We start from the raw sequence: 20,379 nt of genomic DNA on the forward strand, positions 1-20,379 counted from the left end.
GCAGTGTTTTTCAAGGACAACCAGTTTATGCAAGTGCTGTACACGCGCGCGCGCACACACACACATATATAAAAAAAAAAATATATATATATATATATAGACACACACACACACACATAACTAGCAAGCTACTTAACATCAGCTGAGAGCTAATTCACTGACTGTGGTTGAACAAGAACATTGCCTATAGCCCAGAACTCGCAATGCTAGTTGATGAGTTTTATTCAGTGTCATGAACATTTCACCCATGCTACATACTTAAATGCAATGACATTATATGAGCTAAAACGCTTTTTATCATGTTTTGATCCACTTCAACCTTGATATTTCAATCCCATCCGATCTCATCTCACCGATACTGTCACTTCTAAGTTCTATCACTAAAACAGAATGAATTTAAAATCATGATTAAAAAGAGTCAATCCTGAAGTCACAAAATGTAGCTTTCATAGTTTCAACTTCTCGTTTAAAAAGGAAAGAAAAAACCCATTCTCACTATTATAGTATTATTTTCATATCCAAACACAAATCTGCATCAGCTCTTACAAAAACAATTAAAAAAGGCACGCTGCATGAAGTAAGTTTTCAATCTGATTGATTTTATATCCAAAGTGGCCTTTGTTACACAAAAAGGAATCGCAAAACTACTTTGCAACAAAACCAAAGAAAATCTAGACCACAATTTTTTCACATGACTTGGATATTGAAGCAACAACGCAAGTATAGAATTCAGCAGTAACAAAGACATCATAGGTTTCCAACTAACGGAATCCAAAAATTACACCCTATGCAATATATCACTGAATTTCAGCAAAAGAAGATAGTAGACAAGCAAACCTTCAACAACCATATCGAAAACTTTTTCTTCAAATGTAAGTACGACATCAAAGACACCATCAGATGCATTTTCTTGCCAACACTGAGGGGGCAGTTTTCACTCCTACGTTCCTCTTGAGCATAGGCAGTCTTCCGTTTCTTCGATACCTGCTGCCCATCTATGCAATTCCATGAGAAAACTGGTGACAAATTCAAAACTAATGTGAAGATTCAACTGTACTAACCCAACCAGAATGGCAACATCTGCATCCTTGTTTTGTCATCACTCAAATAACTTTCGTTCCAAAGCTAATACAAACAGTAATCCACTCAAAAAACTCACAGTAAACAAAAATAAAAAAAGGCACCAACTAAAAACAATCGAAGGAAATCAGCAAGTGATTAGTGGAAGTCTTACAAGTCGGGGTCTTTTCGACGAAGATCATCGAGCATGTGCTTATAGTGGGTTCCGAAATCGTACACATTTGGTTCTCTGAGAGAAGGTCCAGGGAGCTTAACGTGCTGCCCGGTGACGTACGACGCCACGTCGAAACCATCCCTCTTCAGCAGTGCTTGTGCCTCACATGCTTCGATTCTGATTTGACGAACATTCCATTGCGTACCGTAGCTTCATCTCCCCAATCACAGGATTTTTCGATTAATTTTCAGTAATATTCTGAATTTTTTCGGAGAAAAATGGGAGTGAAATTCGTGTTGAGATTCGAGCACGTAGGGAGAAAGAAGACGAGGGAAGGGGGAGAAAGCAGAATGGACTGGGCCTATGGATCGAGCCCACGATCACTATGATACCCATCGAAACCAAATTGGATTGTTGGAAAAAGCCCAATGAAAGTGAAAATGGCGGAATTGATTTTGTTAAAATTTTAATTGTTTTTCGTCAAGCACTATCGTGACTCGGGTTATATATATGCAGTCGAGTAGATTTTTTTAACACAAAAATTCATGTGAGACGGTTTCACTGATCAATTTTGTGAAACAGATATTCTATATGGGTCATCCACGAAAAAATATTACTTTTTATGTCAAATATATTAATTTTTATTGTAAATATTGACATGATTGATCCGTCTCACGAATAAATATCGTGAGACCGTCTTATTAAAGACCTATTTTTTTTTTTTTAAACAAAGTCTATGAATTGTTTATGACAAAATCATTTTCAAGGAGGTCGAGGATGAAGGGACTAGTGCCCTTCGAGCTCTTATTTTGTGTTTTCTGTGTATGGATTAATAAGGGAAAAATAGAATATGCAAATAAATGTTAATATAGTCACAAATATTAAAACATTATTATCAATATTTTTTCGGATGATTTTAGAATGGGTCTCATTTGAGACCGTCTCACGGATCTTAATCTGTGAGACGGGTTAACCCTACCCATATTCACAATAAAAAGTAATACTCTTAGTGCTAAGAAGTAGTAATTTTTTATGGATGACCCAAATAAGAGATCCGTCTCACGACCCGTGAGATCCTCTCACACAAATTTTTGTCATGATTTTATTATATTATTCAATTAATTTAATTATCATTTTATAAAATTTAAAAAAAAAAAAAACCAAAAAATTTATCGGACACCTGACCTCATAAAACCGACACAAAGATGGAGAAGCCAAATTCGTTTCAACTTTCCACCTTCAACGAAATCTTGCGTGCGTGCATTGATTTTGTTATAGTCGACAGAACCAGCTGATCAAAATATATTTCTTACTTTAATCTGATCCGAGCTTCTTGTTCGCGTTGTGTTTCGCTGTTCAATTCCCTTTTTTTGTGTTCGTTTCTTTGTTGCTGTTGAGCGTTGTTGATCGATCTTTTTGGTGGGGTTGGTGGTTGAAGATGGAATCAGTGGCGGCTCTTCAGTGTTCTTGCAGCAATTTTTCCTTCATGCCTTGTGATTCGGTTGCTCGATCACTGTCGAATCGGGTTGAGTCCAAACCCATGCTCGCCGGTTCTTGGAATCAGGTAATGATCTTTTTGTCTTCATGTTTGAATTTATTTTTTTTAAAAAAATTGTTTGATCACGTATTATTGTTGTTTTTTTGAATTTGATTATTTATTTTGAGATATTTGAATCATAGGCAAACATGAATACATGATTGACTGTGTGGATTCAGAAATATTCAATCTTTTGAGAGCTCGTTTTTGAAGTTTTGTGAATTGATGAGCTGTTTAAGTGAGATGATTAACGGTCTCCTTGACTCATTTGATGAACTAGTAGACTTTGGATTTGTTCAAATTTTGGCTTGAATCTGTAGTAATTTTCTAAAAGTTTGCTTATTCATATTGGGTTGGCGTGTCGCAGCAAAGACAGTGGATTTCTCGTATGAAGTGTGGCAACAGAAAATTGGGTCTTGTGAACAAAAAGGTTAATGCAATTAGAGCGTCTATGCAACCTTCTAATTCTGACAGTTCACATGGTCCTGTTGCTCCACTTCAGATGGAGTCTCCAGTCGGTCAGCTTCTCTGTCAGATTTTAAGAAACCACCCGCATCTTGTAGTTGCAGCAGCGGAGCAGCAGCTCAAACAGCTTCAGTTAGATCGCGAATCTGAGAGAGACAAGGAAGAGCCATCTACATCTGGGTCTGAATTAGTTTTGTACAGGTTAGCAATAGATGTATTTTTACTAGCCAGCAAACATTTAAACTCTGTAAAGTTTGAGACTTTTGGATTTCTAAATCTTCCATGAGTTTTTCAAGTGCGCTGAATCATGGTTTAACTTGTTGTTTTGTGTAATTGGAAATTGCATTTTAATGAGTTAGTATTAATAGTTTGATGGGACTTTTTAATGTGTTTAGGAGAATTGCAGAGGTGAAATCCAATGAAAGGAAAAAGGCTGTGGAAGAGATATTGTATGCATTGGTGGTGCAGAAATTCATGGATGCTGATGTACCTTTGATACCCTCAATTACCCAATTGTCTCCTAACCATACTGGTCAAGTTGATACCTGTCCCAGTCAAGAAGAGAAGCTGGAACATCTTCACTCTGCTGAAGCATATGAGATGATACAGAACCATCTGGTTCTCGTCCTTGGAAATCGACTTGGTGATTCTGACTCAATAGTTCAACAAGGCAAACTAAGGATTGGTCAGTTATATGCAGCGTCAGTTATGTATGGATATTTCCTTAAACGTATTGATAAGAGGTTTCAGTTGGAGAAGACGATGAGAATTCTCCCACAGGGTATTGATGATGAAGAGATTAATAGACAAGAAGTTATAACAGAGGAGATGAAACCTGGTGGCACAAGCAGAGATGAGTCTTTTGGAAATAGTCAAACCCACTCAGAAGTGTCATCATGGGACGGTGGTGCTGGTGCTAGAGGCTTCAGCGGGATAAAGCCATCTAGATTGCGAACTTATGTCATGTCATATGATGGTGAGACACTTCAGAGGTATGCAACCATCAGATCTAAAGAAGCTGTCAGTATCATTGAGAGGCATACAAAAGCTTTATTTGGTAGGCCTGAGATAGTCATCTCGCCTCAAGAATCCATTGATTCTTCCCAAGATGAATTAATCGAGATTAGTCTTGGTGACCTGAGAAGACTGGTCCTTGAGGCTGTGACTTTTGGTTCCTTTCTTTGGGATATTGAAAGCTATATTGATAGCATGTACCATTTTGTTGCAAATTAAGCAGTGTTCTCCTGTTTTCCTGGGCAGGGAAAACTGTGATATAGTTTCATCAATCCGGTAGACTCTATACAAATGTTTATCTTTGGAAAACTATCACTCTAATATTCCTTACTCTGATATACCTGCACATAAACGATTATCCAACGGTTGTAGTATAGTTGTGTTGGAATTCACTTGTTGTTACTGGAATGCCTGTTAAATTCACTGGAATCTCTTTTTTGCGTTCAACTTTTATGAAGTAGTTAATATGAGATTCATATTCACTGAAACAATTCTTAACAGTTCAATCCAAACAATGTGCCCAACCCAATAATACATCCACGTGCAACTTATTCGACTGAGTTTACATGGGTTTAGAGACATTTGTCATGGAGCTCATTTGATATTTGTCTGTATATTGAAACTATGCTTGGTTTGGCCGAAAACATCATAAAATGCCACTCAAGCTTTGTGTCTTGTAAGTTGAACTGACATGAAGCCTTGTCCATCGTAGTAAAACTTCAGGTTTTTCTTGTATCTTTCATAATGAATGTCATTTTTCCACTCCACTTTTCAGAAACTCAGTCGGGCTGTATAATAAGAAATAGTTCTTAATACATCATGAATTTGTAGAGAGACTAAAATTATTGTTTTTGTGGATGAATACATACACTCCAGTGTTGTTTATGTGCTGTAGACAGTGATCATGCCCATTTGGCCATTTATATAGATAGGAATCTTGTTTCCCTGAAAAATAAAGAAGACATGTGAAGTTATTTTCCTGCACACACCTAGTGCAAATATTACATTGGGAAAAATCCAAGGTGGGTTCATGACCAACATATAATCAATCACCATTCACCTATTATGTTTCACCTGTAGAACAGCCAAGAGTTGGTGCATAAGTTCTTCTTATAGGGTGGTGTCCAACCACAATTTTCCAGGGAGCCTTCGATGTTTTCAGGGCTGTGTTTAAATCCTACGGAGTGAGAATACAAAATTTAGATCTTATCTTGGGAACTTGGCTTCCTATAAACCAGCTTTCAATTGCTTTTTATTTAAAAAATAACGAAAAGTAACCTTTAAAAATGTTAGAAAGGTATTTGTCCCTTGGCAGTGCGCCTTTCCAATTGAACATGTTGACTGGGCGGTTTACAAAGTACTTGTTGACGAAAGGAGATGTGTCAACAAAGAAAATTTGCAGAAATCCTGAATCCAATTATTGGTGTAGTTATTAATATCATTGGGGAAACAGGTCAATCAAGAAAACATAAATATTAAAAGAGTAGGTCTCTTGTGAGACGGTCTCACGAATTTTTATCTGTGAGACGGATCAACCCTACCGATATTCACAATAAAAAGTAATCATCTTAGCATAAAAAATAATACTTTTTCATGGATGACCCAAATAAGAGATCTGTCTCACAAAATACGACCCGTGAAGACCGTCTCACACAAGTTTTTGCCATATTAAAATGTAGAGAGAGAACCATGGATTTGAACTTGATTTCATATTTATGTAGTGTATGCAAGAATTTATTTTAAGTGTTTTTCCCAACTTCTAACCATCCAACTTCTAACGTGGTTAGAAGTTGAGACGAGAAGCACTTAAAATAAGCTTTTAGAAATACTATCTTGGAATTTGAAGGGTACCTAGAAATAATTATTGAGAGACTTCCACAATAATCCCTACCCCAGGAAGGATCATTGAGAGACAGGAGGTCTGAAGCGAAATCAGAGGTAAAAAGAAATTTTATATTAAACAACTCGAACTTAACTTTTACTTCGATTTAATCATGTTTCGAACTGAAGGAGAAATAATAATCGCATGAATCTCAAATATAATTTCAAGTTCAAAGAAATAAGAAATTCCATTCTTGAGTGATTGAGTAGTTTCAAAGTTCAAAGAATTTATAGAGTATGGAGTAGTTTCACCTGACTCTAGACCTGCTTGAACTATGAAAGACTTGTGGCAATGCCATCTCCAGTCGCGTCTTTTAAGCAACGGATTTAGTTGTGCCTGAACATTTCCATGATAATCATGGTTGCCTAGTACTAAATCACCAAGTAAGATGAGAAAACAATGGAATCAAAATCAAGATTATGAAATTTTTAACATGCATGAAGAGGGTGGTCACAATATAATCTCATGACTTACTTGCATACCAAGGTTTTCAAAGGCTTCTTGCGGTGTAAATATCGGTAATGATTGCTTGAAAGCAGGATCATGAAGCCCTGTTAGTCCATCTTTGTAAAAATTATCACCTGTTGAGACTATAAAATCTATCCCTAGCTTGGCTCCGATATTTCCCATCTGTCATATGTAAACACAGGAAAGTGAGCTTGGTGTTTCTTTTGGCTTTCCAAGTTACCATTTCTATTCTACATGTCTGTATAGATATATATATAGAGTTCATTTTATATAGTAAAATAGAGTTTAAATTTTTACCTGACGAGCTACTTCAGATTGATTTAAAGCTCCTTATCTTCCCCAGTCCCTACCACCAAAAACTTTATGGTTCTGTTACCTTTGATAGGGTGTTGAAATTTCTGGAATTGCGGCCTTTACACTGCCTTTGCTTATACAAAGACAAACAATCAAGAACGGCAGCAGAGAAATACAATATATGTCTGCTTTAATTTCATCATTGTGCTATAATATTTAGAGTTTCAGCATTGGATTTGCTTGGATGCTGAGAAATCCTACTGTTTTCTAGTTTAAATGGGAAAAATATAGAGGGGAAATCATTCTTGATTAATGTATTTTATTGGCATTTCGCAGTAAATGCTAGTGGAAAAGAGTCAAATATATGTTATTAATGCCAACACCATTCTTTCTGTTTCTTGAAAAAGAAATTCTATCCTCTCTCAAAAATAAAAAGAAGAAAAAGACATTCAATGCCACTTTCTTTTTTTCAATGTTTACAGTTCAAGATAACATTATTTATCACATCCCTCAGTTGTTGCATTTGTTATATATATATACTAGGTAAGGGCACCTCAAATTTTTAGGTGTCTTACCCAAGTTTATAGTCTATCATATAAACATTTATATTTTTTTTTTTGTGATGGGCTTATTAATACAAAATTTATTGTGTCCATTAAAAAAAAACACCCATAAACATGTATGTTTTATCTTTTAGTAATTTAATTTTAAAATTTTATAATAAGCTTTCTAAATATATATTAAGAATAACAACCTATGTTTTTTAATTTAAGAGTTCAACACATATTTCCAAAACAAGCTCAACTTATTATAGTATATATCAAAGATAGTGTTAAAAATCGTCTAATAACCTTTTTTTGAACTTCCAAAAAAGCATGATTTTATATATTAAGTGTATTTTACACTTGCACTTCTATTTATTAACCTTTTTTTGGAACTTCCAAAAAAGCATGATTTTATATATTAAGTGTATTTTACACTTGCACTTCTATTTATTTTGACAAAAAAACTTATCATCAACTAAATTTGGAACTTTAAACTCGATCAAAAGTAAAAATAATATACAAGAATAGATTCAAACATCATTCATTTGAAATTTCAGCAAAAATATATTAATTGTGTTTCAAAGTTTTGGTTCAATAGAAGTTTCGCTAGATAAATTTATTAGTGAAAAATTATTTTAGCAATTTTTTTTTTGTTATATATATATATTTCTAAAAAGAAAATTATTTTTTATTTACGTATGCACTACACATGTGATTTATTTACATGTAGTTTATCAAACAACATGCTCAAGCAATATATTAAAATCACAGCTGAGTTATGAAATATTACGTTATTATGTACAATTATAATATTTTAAAAAGTATATCTACGAATATATTACAACGGTATATCAAATTATCACATTAATCCTTGATGGGAAGGTATAGAAAATGCGAACAACTATTTGTTTGGGCATGAACAGGTGATGATGTTACAAGTTCTACTTCAGCATTTTGATGGTTCATAAAATTCTCAACTGCATCTTCAATTCCAGGTATGCTTGCTCATCAGTGCATGAGAAAGTTCACGAAAATATCGCGAGATTTAACAAGAAGCTTAAATCAGGTTTTTTTTTCCGCCTACGGGTTGTTAGTTGACAGAATCTCACCAAGCTAACCATCGAGTTCTGCCCGTGTCTGAATCACATAGAAAAGATAATTCCCAAATGGGAAGTTGAAAATTCTATAACTCGTCATGTAGCCGTCTTGCTGCGCTTCAACAACAGCAAAATCCTTTGGTTGTTGAATTCTTGAATTGACATAGCTTGTATGAGTGTCATGAACCTATATATAGTTGCTGTGAATGAGATAATTAAATTACAGTCAACAAAAACTGAAGTTAAAGAACAAGAATGGCGAGAAGAAAATACACATACTGTTGATTTATGGATAAGCATCATGACCACGTCCTGCTTTTCCAGTGATGAGAGGGCAGGTGTTGAATGAGCGGAGCTGTAATCAAAAGCACGAGAAAATTAATTAACTGATCAGAATCAAGAAACTCATAAAACAATTGATCATCTAAGGTAAAGTAATAACTAATCATGCTCGTGAAAGGTCTATATATTACTGACAAAATGAGGAATTAAGTATGTGTGCAGGTTTCCAAGAGCCGAGAAAACACAATGGCAATGAACCATTAAATACGAAATAAAGAATTTTACACATCAAATAAGACATCTACCACTTTTGTGCATTTTACCTGAAGTTCACATCATTGCCTAATAATCAATTGATCGGGGATTTGTCTGTATGACTAAAGTGTGCATCTTACGAAGCAAGAATGCAACCAATTTGCAGTATTCAAGAGTAGGAACTCGCAGTTGAATCAAGCAATATCATCGATCCTTTGAAAAATCTCAAAGTCGATTTGGCTCAAACGAGAGTAGAGTAAACCATAAGCAGGAAAAAAACCGGATGACTTCTGCCTAATGAAACGAAGAACAAACAAAACATAGGGCACCGACAACAAATCGAAAGCAAAAAAAATGGGAAAAAAACAAGAGGAACGATTCCAAGCCCAGGAAGCAAAAACACCGCAACTACATAAGCGAAGAGCCTAGAAGGAAACCAAGTCACACAGCAAAACCAAACAAAGCCATGGGGAAGATGCACCTGACCGACGCTCTTAGAGGGGCAGGAGACCGGACAACGTGCAAAGCGGCTGGGAGAAAAGAACGGCAGACAGACAGGGGTGAAGAATAATAGAGAGAAGGAGAAAAGCAAACAGTGTAGGCGTAAACAAGCGGCTCTTTTGTGACAGCACGAGGAATTGGAGCGGTGGAGAAAGGAATACAAACCACGTGTACCATACCTGACCTGCAACCGAGAGAAAACTGGCCCGTAGAAACTTATTCATGCTTTCATATAAGTAGATATACTGCCAGAAAGTAGGGGTTTGTTTTTGGTTGTGTTATGAGATTTAGGAGATACTTGGAATTCCCAGAAACATGGTAAAACACAACTTGGAAAAAAAAAAGAAGTTTAGTGTTGTCAATTAGTAATAATTAAATAACATGTTACTATTGTGAATAACAATATATTTCTAAATTATTCAAAATTCATCAAATTATTTGATTTTTTTAAATATATAGTCAGTGTCAAATTCTACCATTGGACCAAAATTTATAGAAATTAACTTAACTCTGATCATTATATCAAAAATTATAGATGTTAACTTAGGTGTATTTTTATTTCTTTATATTTATAACAAATCATAACATGCACCTACTTAGTTGTCAATGAGTTGGACTATTAGAGTCATTAGTCTAAAGAGAGCGTCTTATTTTTGTACAATTGTTTCATAACACTTTATATGTATGTTAGTCTTACAAATTAAAATATGATGTATCTTGTTTATGATTCACAGAGTCAACCAGATTATACGACGCACTATCAACAGTTTTACAGAAGGTTACTCATCTCAGTAATATTGTAACTCATACACGTTTAACCCGACATATATTATATTTGGCAAACTATTTATTCGATTAATTCAAGATAAAGTATATTCCAATGTATTCCAAATTAACTCAAAAGATTAATAAAATTAATACCAAAATCTTTATTATTTACATCGTTCAAATTTAGTAAATATCAAAGGCAATCGTGCAGTTTTATGCTTATCCAATATTCCAGCGTCCCAGTTGAAACCTGTCACCAATGGCCACGTGTCTGTCCAACAAAACAATCAATTTCGGACCGCCGCAAATTAGAAATTGAAGAGCTAGTACAGCTCGACACGTGGCATTCTATCGCCTCCAGCTTCGAGCCAGCGTGCCTTCTGCAACTCTATTTATACTCCAAAGCTGTCTCTCTTAGATATTAGAAATCAATTTCAGTTCGAATTTTCCTCTTAACAAGGAGAAAAAAAGAAGGAAAAATCACATTTGTTTTCTGATTTTATACATTAGAACGAGAGAATTGTTGGGAATGATTTTTTACTTATTTGACTAATTTCGGTTGCCTGAATGAGTAAAATCGTGTTATCTATTGGTGCTCCAGAAATGGCGGATTTCGATGCTGACTTTTCTTGATTTGCACGTCGCTTGATTTTACGATTTTTAGTCTAAGACGGGAAAAGAAGAGAGAAATCTTTACCAGTCTTCAGCTTGTTATTTTTTCTCATTTCTTGGTTCATGATTTGCTTTGCATTTCCAGACCCAAATTCTTTTTGCGTGAATCGACGTCATTTGCAAGCAAGAATTAATATAATCTCAAAACCCAGATCGAAATTGTACAAAAAGTTGCCTTTAGGGTCTATCTATCTCAGATTTCGTCAAGGTTGAATCTTTCATCGGTGTTTAAGTCGTCAGCAATGGTGAAGAACGCAAGCGATCCGGCGAGCACCGTCATGCTGACGTCGGGAGCGAGCGGAAGGATAAATGCTTTGCTATCCTTACGCTTGTTGAAAAGCCTGTGGCTGCTGATCAATGCTTTTTTGTTGATTTTTCTGCTGCCGTTTCGGGGGAGGCGGTCTGCGGAGAAAGGTGGCAGCGGCGGCGGAGGGAAGGAGGAGAAGCCTCAGGGGAAGGTGGTGAGGGTGCCCGCGGCGATGGTGCCAAGGAAGAGCTCCGCGGCGGCGGTTGACAAGGTGGTGGCGGCTCGACGGGCTTTGGCCATTCAGAGGGTGGTGGAGGATAATGGTACTGATGGGGATGTTAAGGAGAGTGTTAGGGATTTTTCACTGTTGGTTTCATCCAGAGGTGACACCATTTTCACTCAATCGTGGACACCTGCTAATGTTAAAGTCAGGTATATTAGAATCATAGTTTCATATTGTCTTGGCTATAATTGTACTTTGATTCATAAAGTCATTGAAATCTACGCATAATTATTTCTGTGAAATGGCGTGTATATTTCTTCCTCTGATGATTGACATTATTTGGGTTTTTTTCATTAAAGTTCAATGACTTTGAAGTTTGTTTTAAAAAAAGAAATAAAGAAGCAGAAATCACAGACGACTACTGATTTTAATCCCATCAAGTTTTACCACTAATATTCTTCTGTTGTTCCTCTTGTTTCCACCGGCTGTAAAAGATAAGATTTTCAATGTGACAGAGACAATTCCTTCACTGAAGCATATATGTTTTGTCCACATGCATAAAGTTGATGTTCTTGGTTAGCTCCATCCGAACATATCTAGATATTCAAGACCTGTGCATCAAAATATAACAGGAATATTCCAGCATAAGTAGGGAGAAGAATAAATAATTTGTTCCGGCCTTATGATTTGGACCGCTTTCCAAGAGTTGCAAAAAACCAAGTGGCTTTTTGTGATGGTGACACTTTCTTCTTGGGTTCTGTGGTAGGGTTGGCAGGAAGATAAGAAATTAGTTCTGTTATTTTAGATTTTTGAAAAAGACATTGTTGCCATAGTGAGGGATGGGAGAGATGATCCACCATTTACATGCCAAAAGGCAGTAGCTCTCAAAGTCCACAAATATGGGCGTCGGCACTTGTGTTTTGGAGGGAGGCTGGTCCTATCCTATGTTATGGTTATGGTTATGGGCCTATGGCTGCACCAGTGCGGCATGGAAAAATCCATGAGTGATGGGATCGGTGTCTTCGATTCAAGGCATTTGAGTCACAATGTGTGTATGTAGAAAGATGAATTAAGAACCAGAACTAATGAATAGTTTTAACTCTCATGATAAATATAAGTATATGATATGGTTTGGTCTAATGTCTTCTTGATGGAACCTTTGCTACCTTAAGAAGTTGTGTTACATTTTATTGATTGATAACAAGTCTTAGGTTTGGCCAAACCTGCTACTTCATCATCCTCTCGATAGTTTCTGTCGTCTTGCTGTGTTTTACGTCGTTAAATTTCAAACTCATCATGAGATGGGGGACTATGGTCCCAGACTGGATAAAAATATTGAGCTGATTAAAATTTATACAAGGAACTTAATTATTTTCTTTTAGCTCAACTTGTCAAAACAAAATAACTGATCCAAACAAAGTAATTGATAATGTCATACTTCTCTGTCATTGAATTTCTTGGTTACATCCTTTTATAGTTCAGTTACAGATCAATTATCAGATTACAAGAAATGAAGGCTATTGCACGATTATTTTGATTTGGATTGTGCATAGATCGGCTTCTATACTACTGTCAGCAGGATATTCAATATTTTGACTGAAAGACAAGATGAATTTTTTTTAACGATGATTTAGATCACACTCAATCTATCAAAGACTAGACCCTAAACCAAACAAAAGAAAAGGCATGTGAGATGCCTTTCTGGTCTCTATTAATTCAAGAAACTTAACCAATATGGAGGTTTTTCTCGTTTTTTCTCTTGGCTCATATTGTGCAGTCTCTCTTTCCTTTGAGTGGCTCTCCTACGAACTGAGGGGTTTCTACATATTTCAACAGAAACAAGGATATCAATTCATGTTATGCTCGATCTTTTGTGTTTTACCTGCTTTAGTTTGACATCATTTTTCTGAAGCATGACTGCCTTGAGATTACTCTAACGCTAATTTATTTGTTTCTGGTGCATAGGGGATTGGTTATCCTTTTGCATGGCTTGAACGAACACAGGTATGCTACTGTATATGCATTGTACTCTTTTTTCATCTGATGCTATTTTGTTTCATTTTCTTTATCTTCTAAATCTCTTTTATCTTGTGTGTTTGTCTAACAGTGGCAGATATAGTGATTTTGCAAGGAGGCTGAATGCAAATGGCTTCAAGGTCCATGGAATGGATTGGATCGGTGAGTGACAAACCACTCTACTTTTCGAATGTTTCATTTTCAGGAATAGATGTTACAGTGTTCGATATGAGGATATAAGTAGTGAACCTTTGTCATTCAAGTGATGATGTGTTCTTACAAAATGATATATTTTGGTGTTTCTTGGATACTAAAGAAGGAAAAATAATAATGATAGCTTATACTTTTTATTTTGCCGCATATTTGTTCTGTCCAAACTCCAAATTTTAGCAGGCAACCCATTTTGTAGGTTATGATAGTATTTATCTCGACATATTTTTAGTATCGCTTATTAGACATGTAACAAGAACATATGACAGTTATTTTCTTTTGGAGAAAAGTTTTGTGCAAGTTTGTTGACGCACGACTAAGCATGTTCACTGGTTTAAGTAATCCGAAACATGAGTGTCGATTTTCCCCTCTTGGAAAGGATAAAGAGAGATCAAAATTTCTGAGACAGAGCAGTATACACCAACAGACGCTTTCTAAAACATGTAAAAGAGCAAAACCTTCTGCTTTGTTCATCTATCTGATGATCATCAGGAGACAACCAGTTCTGTATGCTATATTACAGTCTAGAATGCAGAGATTCGATATTCAACTATGCATGTGTATTTGGATGTTGCAGGGCATTAATAAATATCAATCTGGATGCCATTGGTGCATAAAAGTAATATGAAGCCCTCCTTTATAAGTAAGCTTATCATTCATGTCATGGCATGATTATGTGTACCTTGCAAATAATGTATGGTCGAGGAGTAGGCATGCTTCCGAAAATCTGATTGAGTAAAAGAACCACTTAATGCTAAAAGGAAGCAGATGCCATATCTGAACAAAATGTGTATAATCTTTCTAACATCCTAAAAAACTAGGCACTTGGAAAAAGGAGCTCGATTCCTTTTCTTGAGATATTTGGAAAGTTTTTGTATTGATGTCCATTAGGCAGTAGTTATACGAACGTGAATTTTTCATCAAAAAGGACCTCTTTCTATGTTGTGGAAGCGAATTCAAGTGTTCTGGACTTCTGTCTAAATGTAATTACGACAACAAGCTAATATTCTTTGGCATTTAGTTTAAGTTTTACATCAAACGACATCATATTGAAACCTTTAGTTGCTAGTCAGGGTTCTGCTTTCTATGACATGTTTACTTCACAAAAGATCGTGTACTCATCGAATCTTTTTGCCTTATTGTAGGACATGGTGGGAGTGATGGACTACATGCATATGTGCATTCTCTCGATTATGCTGTAAACGACATGGTGAGTGTCCTCCCATATTGGTGCACATGATACAGAACAAGCACCTTTTTAAGAATGACTAAATAGCACAAAATATTTAAATCGCCTCCCGTATATTCTATTCTGTGCAGAAAATGTTCCTCAGCAAGGTTTTAGCTGAAAATCCAGCACTTCCTTGCTTCTGCTTTGGTCACTCAACCGGTGGAGCCATAATCTTGAAGGTAATATTAAAAAAAAAAAGATTATCATTCATATTATCACAACCTTACATCCCATTTCTTAACGATTTTTCTTGTGTTAAATAGGCAGTACTTGATCCAAATGTGAGACAACGTGTATCTGGTGTAGTATTGACTTCACCTGCTGTAGGTGTTCAGCCATCCCATCCTATATTTTCGGTACAAATCTCTCTTTTTTCTTTCAGATTGTTTAATTTGAAAAGATCGAATTCATGACCTTAATCGGCTCGATTTAGGTTCTGGCTCCAGTTTTTTCGTTCTTGTTACCAAGATATCAATTCAGTGCAGCAAACAAGAGGGGTATAGCAGTGTCCAGGGATCCAGATGCACTGGTGGCTAAGTATTCGGATCCACTAGTTTTTACTGGTTCCATCAGAGTAAGAACCGGCTACGAAATTCTGTGCATAACTACCTACTTGCAACAGAACTTGAGCCGATTAACACTGCCGTTTCTGGTCCTTCACGGCGCAGCAGATTCAGTGACAGATCCCACAGCCTCCCAGAAGCTCTATGACGAGGCTACATCAACTGACAAAACGATCAAGCTCTACGAAGGGTTCTTGCATGATCTACTTTTCGAGCCCGAAAAAGAAGAAATCATGGTTGACATAACTGCATGGTTGAAAGGTAGATTGTGACATTGGTGTTGCAGCAACTAGTTACGATTCACTTGCTTCAACCACTCAGCCTCGACTACTCGATGGCTATGAAATGTTTGCCTTGATGTAATAATACTTTGCGCATTAAATCAGAGGCCTGATACAATTTTTTATAATCATAGCCTTTTTTAATTAAAATCATCGATCCGTTCTACACTAATGTTGTGATTTCTCGTGGTATGGCTTATGTTTGCTGTTTTCAAATTTTCTCAGTTTTTTGGCATTAGGAACTCATTATTAGATAATTGATTTATCCAATATTGTACTTTTATGATATCATTATCAATTTTGTCCTGAGAAATCTTTGATTTTTAATTTTTTATTTCGAGAAAAATCAACCTAGCTCAATCTTAACTTTGGCAAATATGTAATAAAAACTTGACACTGATATGTAAAATAATAGGTTTCTACTACTTTTTTTTCTCTTTTTTTTAATAGAAAAAAACACCACATTTAAAGCAAGAGGGCCGGTTGATAATCTGGCTTAGTACAAATGACTTTTTTTTTTGTAAGAGTTTATTTTTTTTAAATAAAGTTTAGTTAACTTTTAAGATGTTTAATTTAATTTTGAGTTAATTTATAAATTTTTTTTATAAATTATAAAATTTTTATTATAATATTTGATAATATAATTTTTTTTTAAAATAAAAACAACTTAAATACACAGATATATTCTTTAATTGTTGCTCTTAATAGTAAAAAAAAATTCTAAGATTTATATTTTATTCTTAAATTTTGTATGCTTATGCGTTCTTTTATCAATTAATAATTGACTTAATATAATAAAAATTACAGTAAAAACTAAAAATGTTTTTCGCGTGTGGTATTAAATCCGCTTAAGAACTTCAAACTTCACACCTTTTGGAACCTTGATCTAACAAATGATGGATGTTTGTGGAATACATGTGATTTTTTCCAAGCTGTAAGGTTTTAAACTTAATAAGTTATTGGATGAGTTACTTCCATATTAACAACGTCGTTTTACAGAGGAAAGAAAAGGTTGTGAAAAATATCCATGAAAAATACAAGAAGAAAGTTCAGATTTAGCAGGAATGTATAAACAAAGATGAGTAAAAAATATGTATAATTAAGTTGCAGTTCCACATAGAAAGCAGTTCTCAAACAAAGAATGATGACAGAATAAATATTACAACAAGAAGACGATGGAGAGACCGGAAGAAACTATCCTCCAACGACATTCGGTTCAATAAACTCAAGCGCTATATTTTGAATGCATAATGAGCAAACAAATGGTAGGAATATATATTTCGATCGAATGTGTTTGAAGAGAAATAACTAGGTTGTATCATTCATCCAATATTCTCACGCATTGACTGCAGTATCCTGGGCTGCCTGGAAAATAATAATGTAATAAACATCGTTTGAGGGTTGGTGAATCAACTAATTTTCATGTATAATTTGCTTCACAATCAACCAGGTGAATTTAAGATTATAATGAGTTGATGAGTATCATAAACGTGCTTCGAGTACCTCCAATATTACTCGAGCTTCATGATCAAATGTTTTGCAAAGAATCTCATAGCTTTTTTGTACTCCCTGCAGGAGATAATAATAATAACAAACAAATGTTCAATTATAGTCTCAAATGGATGAAAAAATTTTGAGTCGCTGAGATGAAATGCTAACCGATGGATCAACCTTTGATGGCGAAATTGCAGAGATACAGTATCTGCAGAGGATAAGTTTTCGAACTAGTTGAGAACTTGTAGCAACATGAATTTCCCAAAATCATATAAAGATAGAATGAACAAACTCGACCTCACAAAAAATTACTAGCTTGACTTTCATGAAATAAAATGTAGATCTCAATGAATCATTCCTCAAAGCTATTAGTTGGAAATAAATATGGTGAATTTTCAATAGTGGATTTCATGCGATCAAGAAGAACAGGACTGTTGAGCTTCTGTGGCTGCAATTTTTTTTCATGTAGGGGCCAAATACACGGGTAAAACATAAATACTGGCTTCAAAAAGTCAGCGGGGACTCGGAGGTAAGGGACCGAGAGAAGATGTGAATAACTGTTTCTGGAACTAGTTAATGTGGCAAAACAAAGCCACCTAGAATGAATTACAATTGATAATCAACAACGTTAAGCCCATAACACTGGCGAAACAACATTCTCATTTCCATACAAGATACTCAAACTCCAAAACTCTCGAGTCTCGAGTATGATCAGTATAACAATGTGAACACAAAGGTCATGGACCGTTCAAATGATTATACAATACCTACCTAAGTTTCTCGATGTAGAAGTCCATTGCTGGAGAATTGGCTCTTTGAACAGTTAGCACCACAGCTCCCATTTTATTCTACAAAGAAGATTGAATCAATAAATTACTATCCTAACACATACTTTTACATGTATGCCTTGTTTTCCTTATTCTCAACATTATATTATATTCATGAAATATGGCGAAATGGAAATTTGAAAACCACACCTCACAAGCAATAAGCTCTACCAATTCCATTAGAATTTTCCCAAGTCCCTTTCCTTGAACACGGGGCTCGATCTGTAATTCATAAACATAGACAACAGGCACTTCTTCCTCAATAATGAATCTGTAATGCACAAAGCCAATTATTGGACCACAGCAATTACATGTCCTACTCTTTCCCATTAATTCAGACACTTCGATAGAATCTTTATTTGAGATCTCGTGCACAAAAATATATCGAGCTTCCTCTGAAACCATTTCCCTCCGCTTAGTCTTTTCTTCTGCTGGCCATTTAGGTCCATAGGGTGCCTCCATATTTAACTACAAGATGGAAAAAAAACAAATATTCATCAAAACTCAAAGAGATAAAACGCGGCATCATGTTCGATGTGTTTGAAAAAATGGAAGAAGGGTACACAATATTTGTCAGCTATGCCACCTTAAGAAGGTCTTGCACATATCGTTTCACATGAAGTGAGAGCTTATTGCCACGTCCGGACTCCAAATGTATATACAAGCCTAGAAATAATGATATTTAAACTTAATAAAGCAATGTAGATACAAAAAATGTAAAGATATCTATCGTAAATGACAAGGGATCGAAGAAAACAAGAGAAAATACCATGCACAAGATCAGCGAATGTTTGCATAGGCACCGCTCTTAAAGAACAGGATAAACTACTCAAACTGGTAAAAAGGCCAAATCCAGCCAACTTTTCTTGAACTTCTGGTATTGTACATATACCAAATACTTCAAGTACCATTTGACTTCATTTTCTAGCCCTTCTTTTCCGTTTCCAAAATCGAATCAGGCATAACACCCTCATTTTTATTCTCTTCCCAAGAAATAGCACATCTCCTACCATACTAAATAATTTTTGTTTACCTCTCGGTCGCTCCACAAAAAATTGCTCTATTGTTTAAAAATTAGAAAATCAAAGGGCCATGGAAAGTTCATATATTCAATGTGTCATAAAGATCACATGGATATTTGAAGTCCAGATTATCCAACCAGATACCACGTTTACCCAATAAACTTTCATAAAAGATAATATTTTCAGGACAAAAAAAAAACAAAAAACAAAAACAAGCACACCCTTAAAAATTCGACCGAATTACAAGGTCGAATTCCTTTTAACCCAGTTAATAGTTTTGAGTTGCTGATCGAAAACTCAACACACACAAATAAATAAATAAATAAATTCCATTGATACAAAACCGAACCATTTTTATGGCAGTGGCGGAACTGTGGGAAGCAAGAAAGGTGATCCTTCAATAAAGAAGCAGCTCTGATTACTCCTTCGATTGCTTTCTTTCTCTCCAGCACCTTCAAGATACAATTTATGAAAATCAAGAATATGAAGGGGAAAAAATCAAGAATATTTTACAACAATAATAAAAGAAGAAGAATGATGGGCAATATTGGCTTGTACCTTTCTTCTTTTAACATTTCTTTCGCTCGCCATAATCAACTGATTTTGCCACCATTGCCAATCTCGCGGGCGAGTTCTTGCTGCCTCCTCCAACCTCGTAAAGTCTTTATTTTCCCATAAAATTCCTTAAAACCTGTTATACATACATATATATTTATTATCTGAGACTCAATTTATAAAAATATTGTTTTTGATAATGTATTATTTTTATTTTTAATATAGATATAGATCACATTAATTCATTTTATAAATATAAAATTATAATATAATATTTTCAATATGATTATAAACACAACTCATTTCACCAATATAAAATTATAAAATAATTTGCAAAATATCTATTTTTTTATTTTTTATATAATAGCCAGAAGATAAGATATCAGACAAAAACTTGTGTGAAACGGTCTCACGAGTCGTACTTTGTGAGACAGATTTCTTATTTGGGTCATATTTGAAAAAATATTACTTTTTATGCTAAGAGTATTATTTTTTATTGTGAATATCAGTAGAGTTGACTCATCTCACAGATAAAGATTCGTGAGACCGTCTCACAAAAGACCTATTCAAGAGACCGGGTTAGAGATTTTAATAATAATAAACCATATAACATAGATTAATAATAATAACAGTAATAATATTACAAATTTTAAAATTAAAAGGTTAATAGAAGAAACAACAATAATAAATAATAAT

The 20,379-nt window shown here is 35.0% G+C and overlaps 3 protein-coding genes, 1 long non-coding RNA gene and 1 pseudogene across 6 annotated transcripts; 2 read left to right on the forward strand and 3 right to left on the reverse strand.

Moving 5' to 3' along the window:
* Positions 1-703: 703 nt before the first annotated feature.
* LOC140975686 (uncharacterized) lies at positions 704-1,567 on the reverse strand. Its single transcript, XR_012175024.1, has 2 exons — positions 1,235-1,567; positions 704-1,125 (listed from the first exon to the last, which is right to left on the reverse strand). It is a non-coding gene; the product is annotated as an uncharacterized lncRNA (long non-coding RNA).
* Positions 1,568-2,425: 858 nt separating this feature from the next.
* Positions 2,426-5,210, forward strand: LOC140975688 (UV-B-induced protein At3g17800, chloroplastic-like). Of its 2 annotated transcripts, XM_073439542.1 has the most exons (4): positions 2,426-2,798; positions 3,139-3,437; positions 3,632-4,512; positions 5,086-5,210. In XM_073439542.1, exons 1-3 carry the CDS (start codon positions 2,673-2,675, stop codon positions 4,467-4,469), a joined length of 1,263 nt encoding a protein of 420 aa, XP_073295643.1. In that variant the 5' UTR covers positions 2,426-2,672; the 3' UTR covers positions 4,470-4,512; positions 5,086-5,210. The 2 variants fall into 2 exon arrangements, with proteins under 2 accessions (XP_073295643.1, XP_073295642.1); XM_073439541.1 differs by lacking the exon at positions 5,086-5,210 and having other exon boundaries at positions 2,427-2,798; positions 3,632-4,580.
* Positions 4,845-7,097, reverse strand: LOC140975017 (purple acid phosphatase 3-like; annotated as a pseudogene).
* Positions 7,098-10,732: 3,635 nt separating this feature from the next.
* Positions 10,733-15,977, forward strand: LOC140975689 (uncharacterized). The gene is made up of 7 exons (XM_073439543.1): positions 10,733-11,693; positions 13,450-13,488; positions 13,592-13,662; positions 14,856-14,920; positions 15,031-15,120; positions 15,205-15,297; positions 15,375-15,977. Exons 1-7 carry the CDS (start codon positions 11,257-11,259, stop codon positions 15,774-15,776), a joined length of 1,197 nt encoding a protein of 398 aa, XP_073295644.1. The 5' UTR covers positions 10,733-11,256; the 3' UTR covers positions 15,777-15,977.
* Positions 15,978-16,877: 900 nt separating this feature from the next.
* LOC140975690 (uncharacterized) lies at positions 16,878-19,833 on the reverse strand. 2 transcript variants are annotated; one of them, XM_073439546.1, is made up of 8 exons: positions 19,687-19,833; positions 19,478-19,580; positions 18,693-18,772; positions 18,257-18,574; positions 18,051-18,127; positions 17,457-17,487; positions 17,289-17,354; positions 16,878-17,150 (listed from the first exon to the last, which is right to left on the reverse strand). In XM_073439546.1, exons 1-8 carry the CDS (start codon positions 19,717-19,719, stop codon positions 17,121-17,123), a joined length of 738 nt encoding a protein of 245 aa, XP_073295647.1. In that variant the 5' UTR covers positions 19,720-19,833; the 3' UTR covers positions 16,878-17,120. The 2 variants fall into 2 exon arrangements, with proteins under 2 accessions (XP_073295647.1, XP_073295646.1); XM_073439545.1 differs by having other exon boundaries at positions 17,445-17,487.
* Between the last annotated feature and the right edge of the window lie 546 nt (positions 19,834-20,379).

This window comes from Primulina huaijiensis, chromosome 4, assembly GCF_012295235.1.
Source record: "Primulina huaijiensis isolate GDHJ02 chromosome 4, ASM1229523v2, whole genome shotgun sequence".
Classification (NCBI taxonomy): Eukaryota; Viridiplantae; Streptophyta; class Magnoliopsida; order Lamiales; family Gesneriaceae; genus Primulina; species Primulina huaijiensis.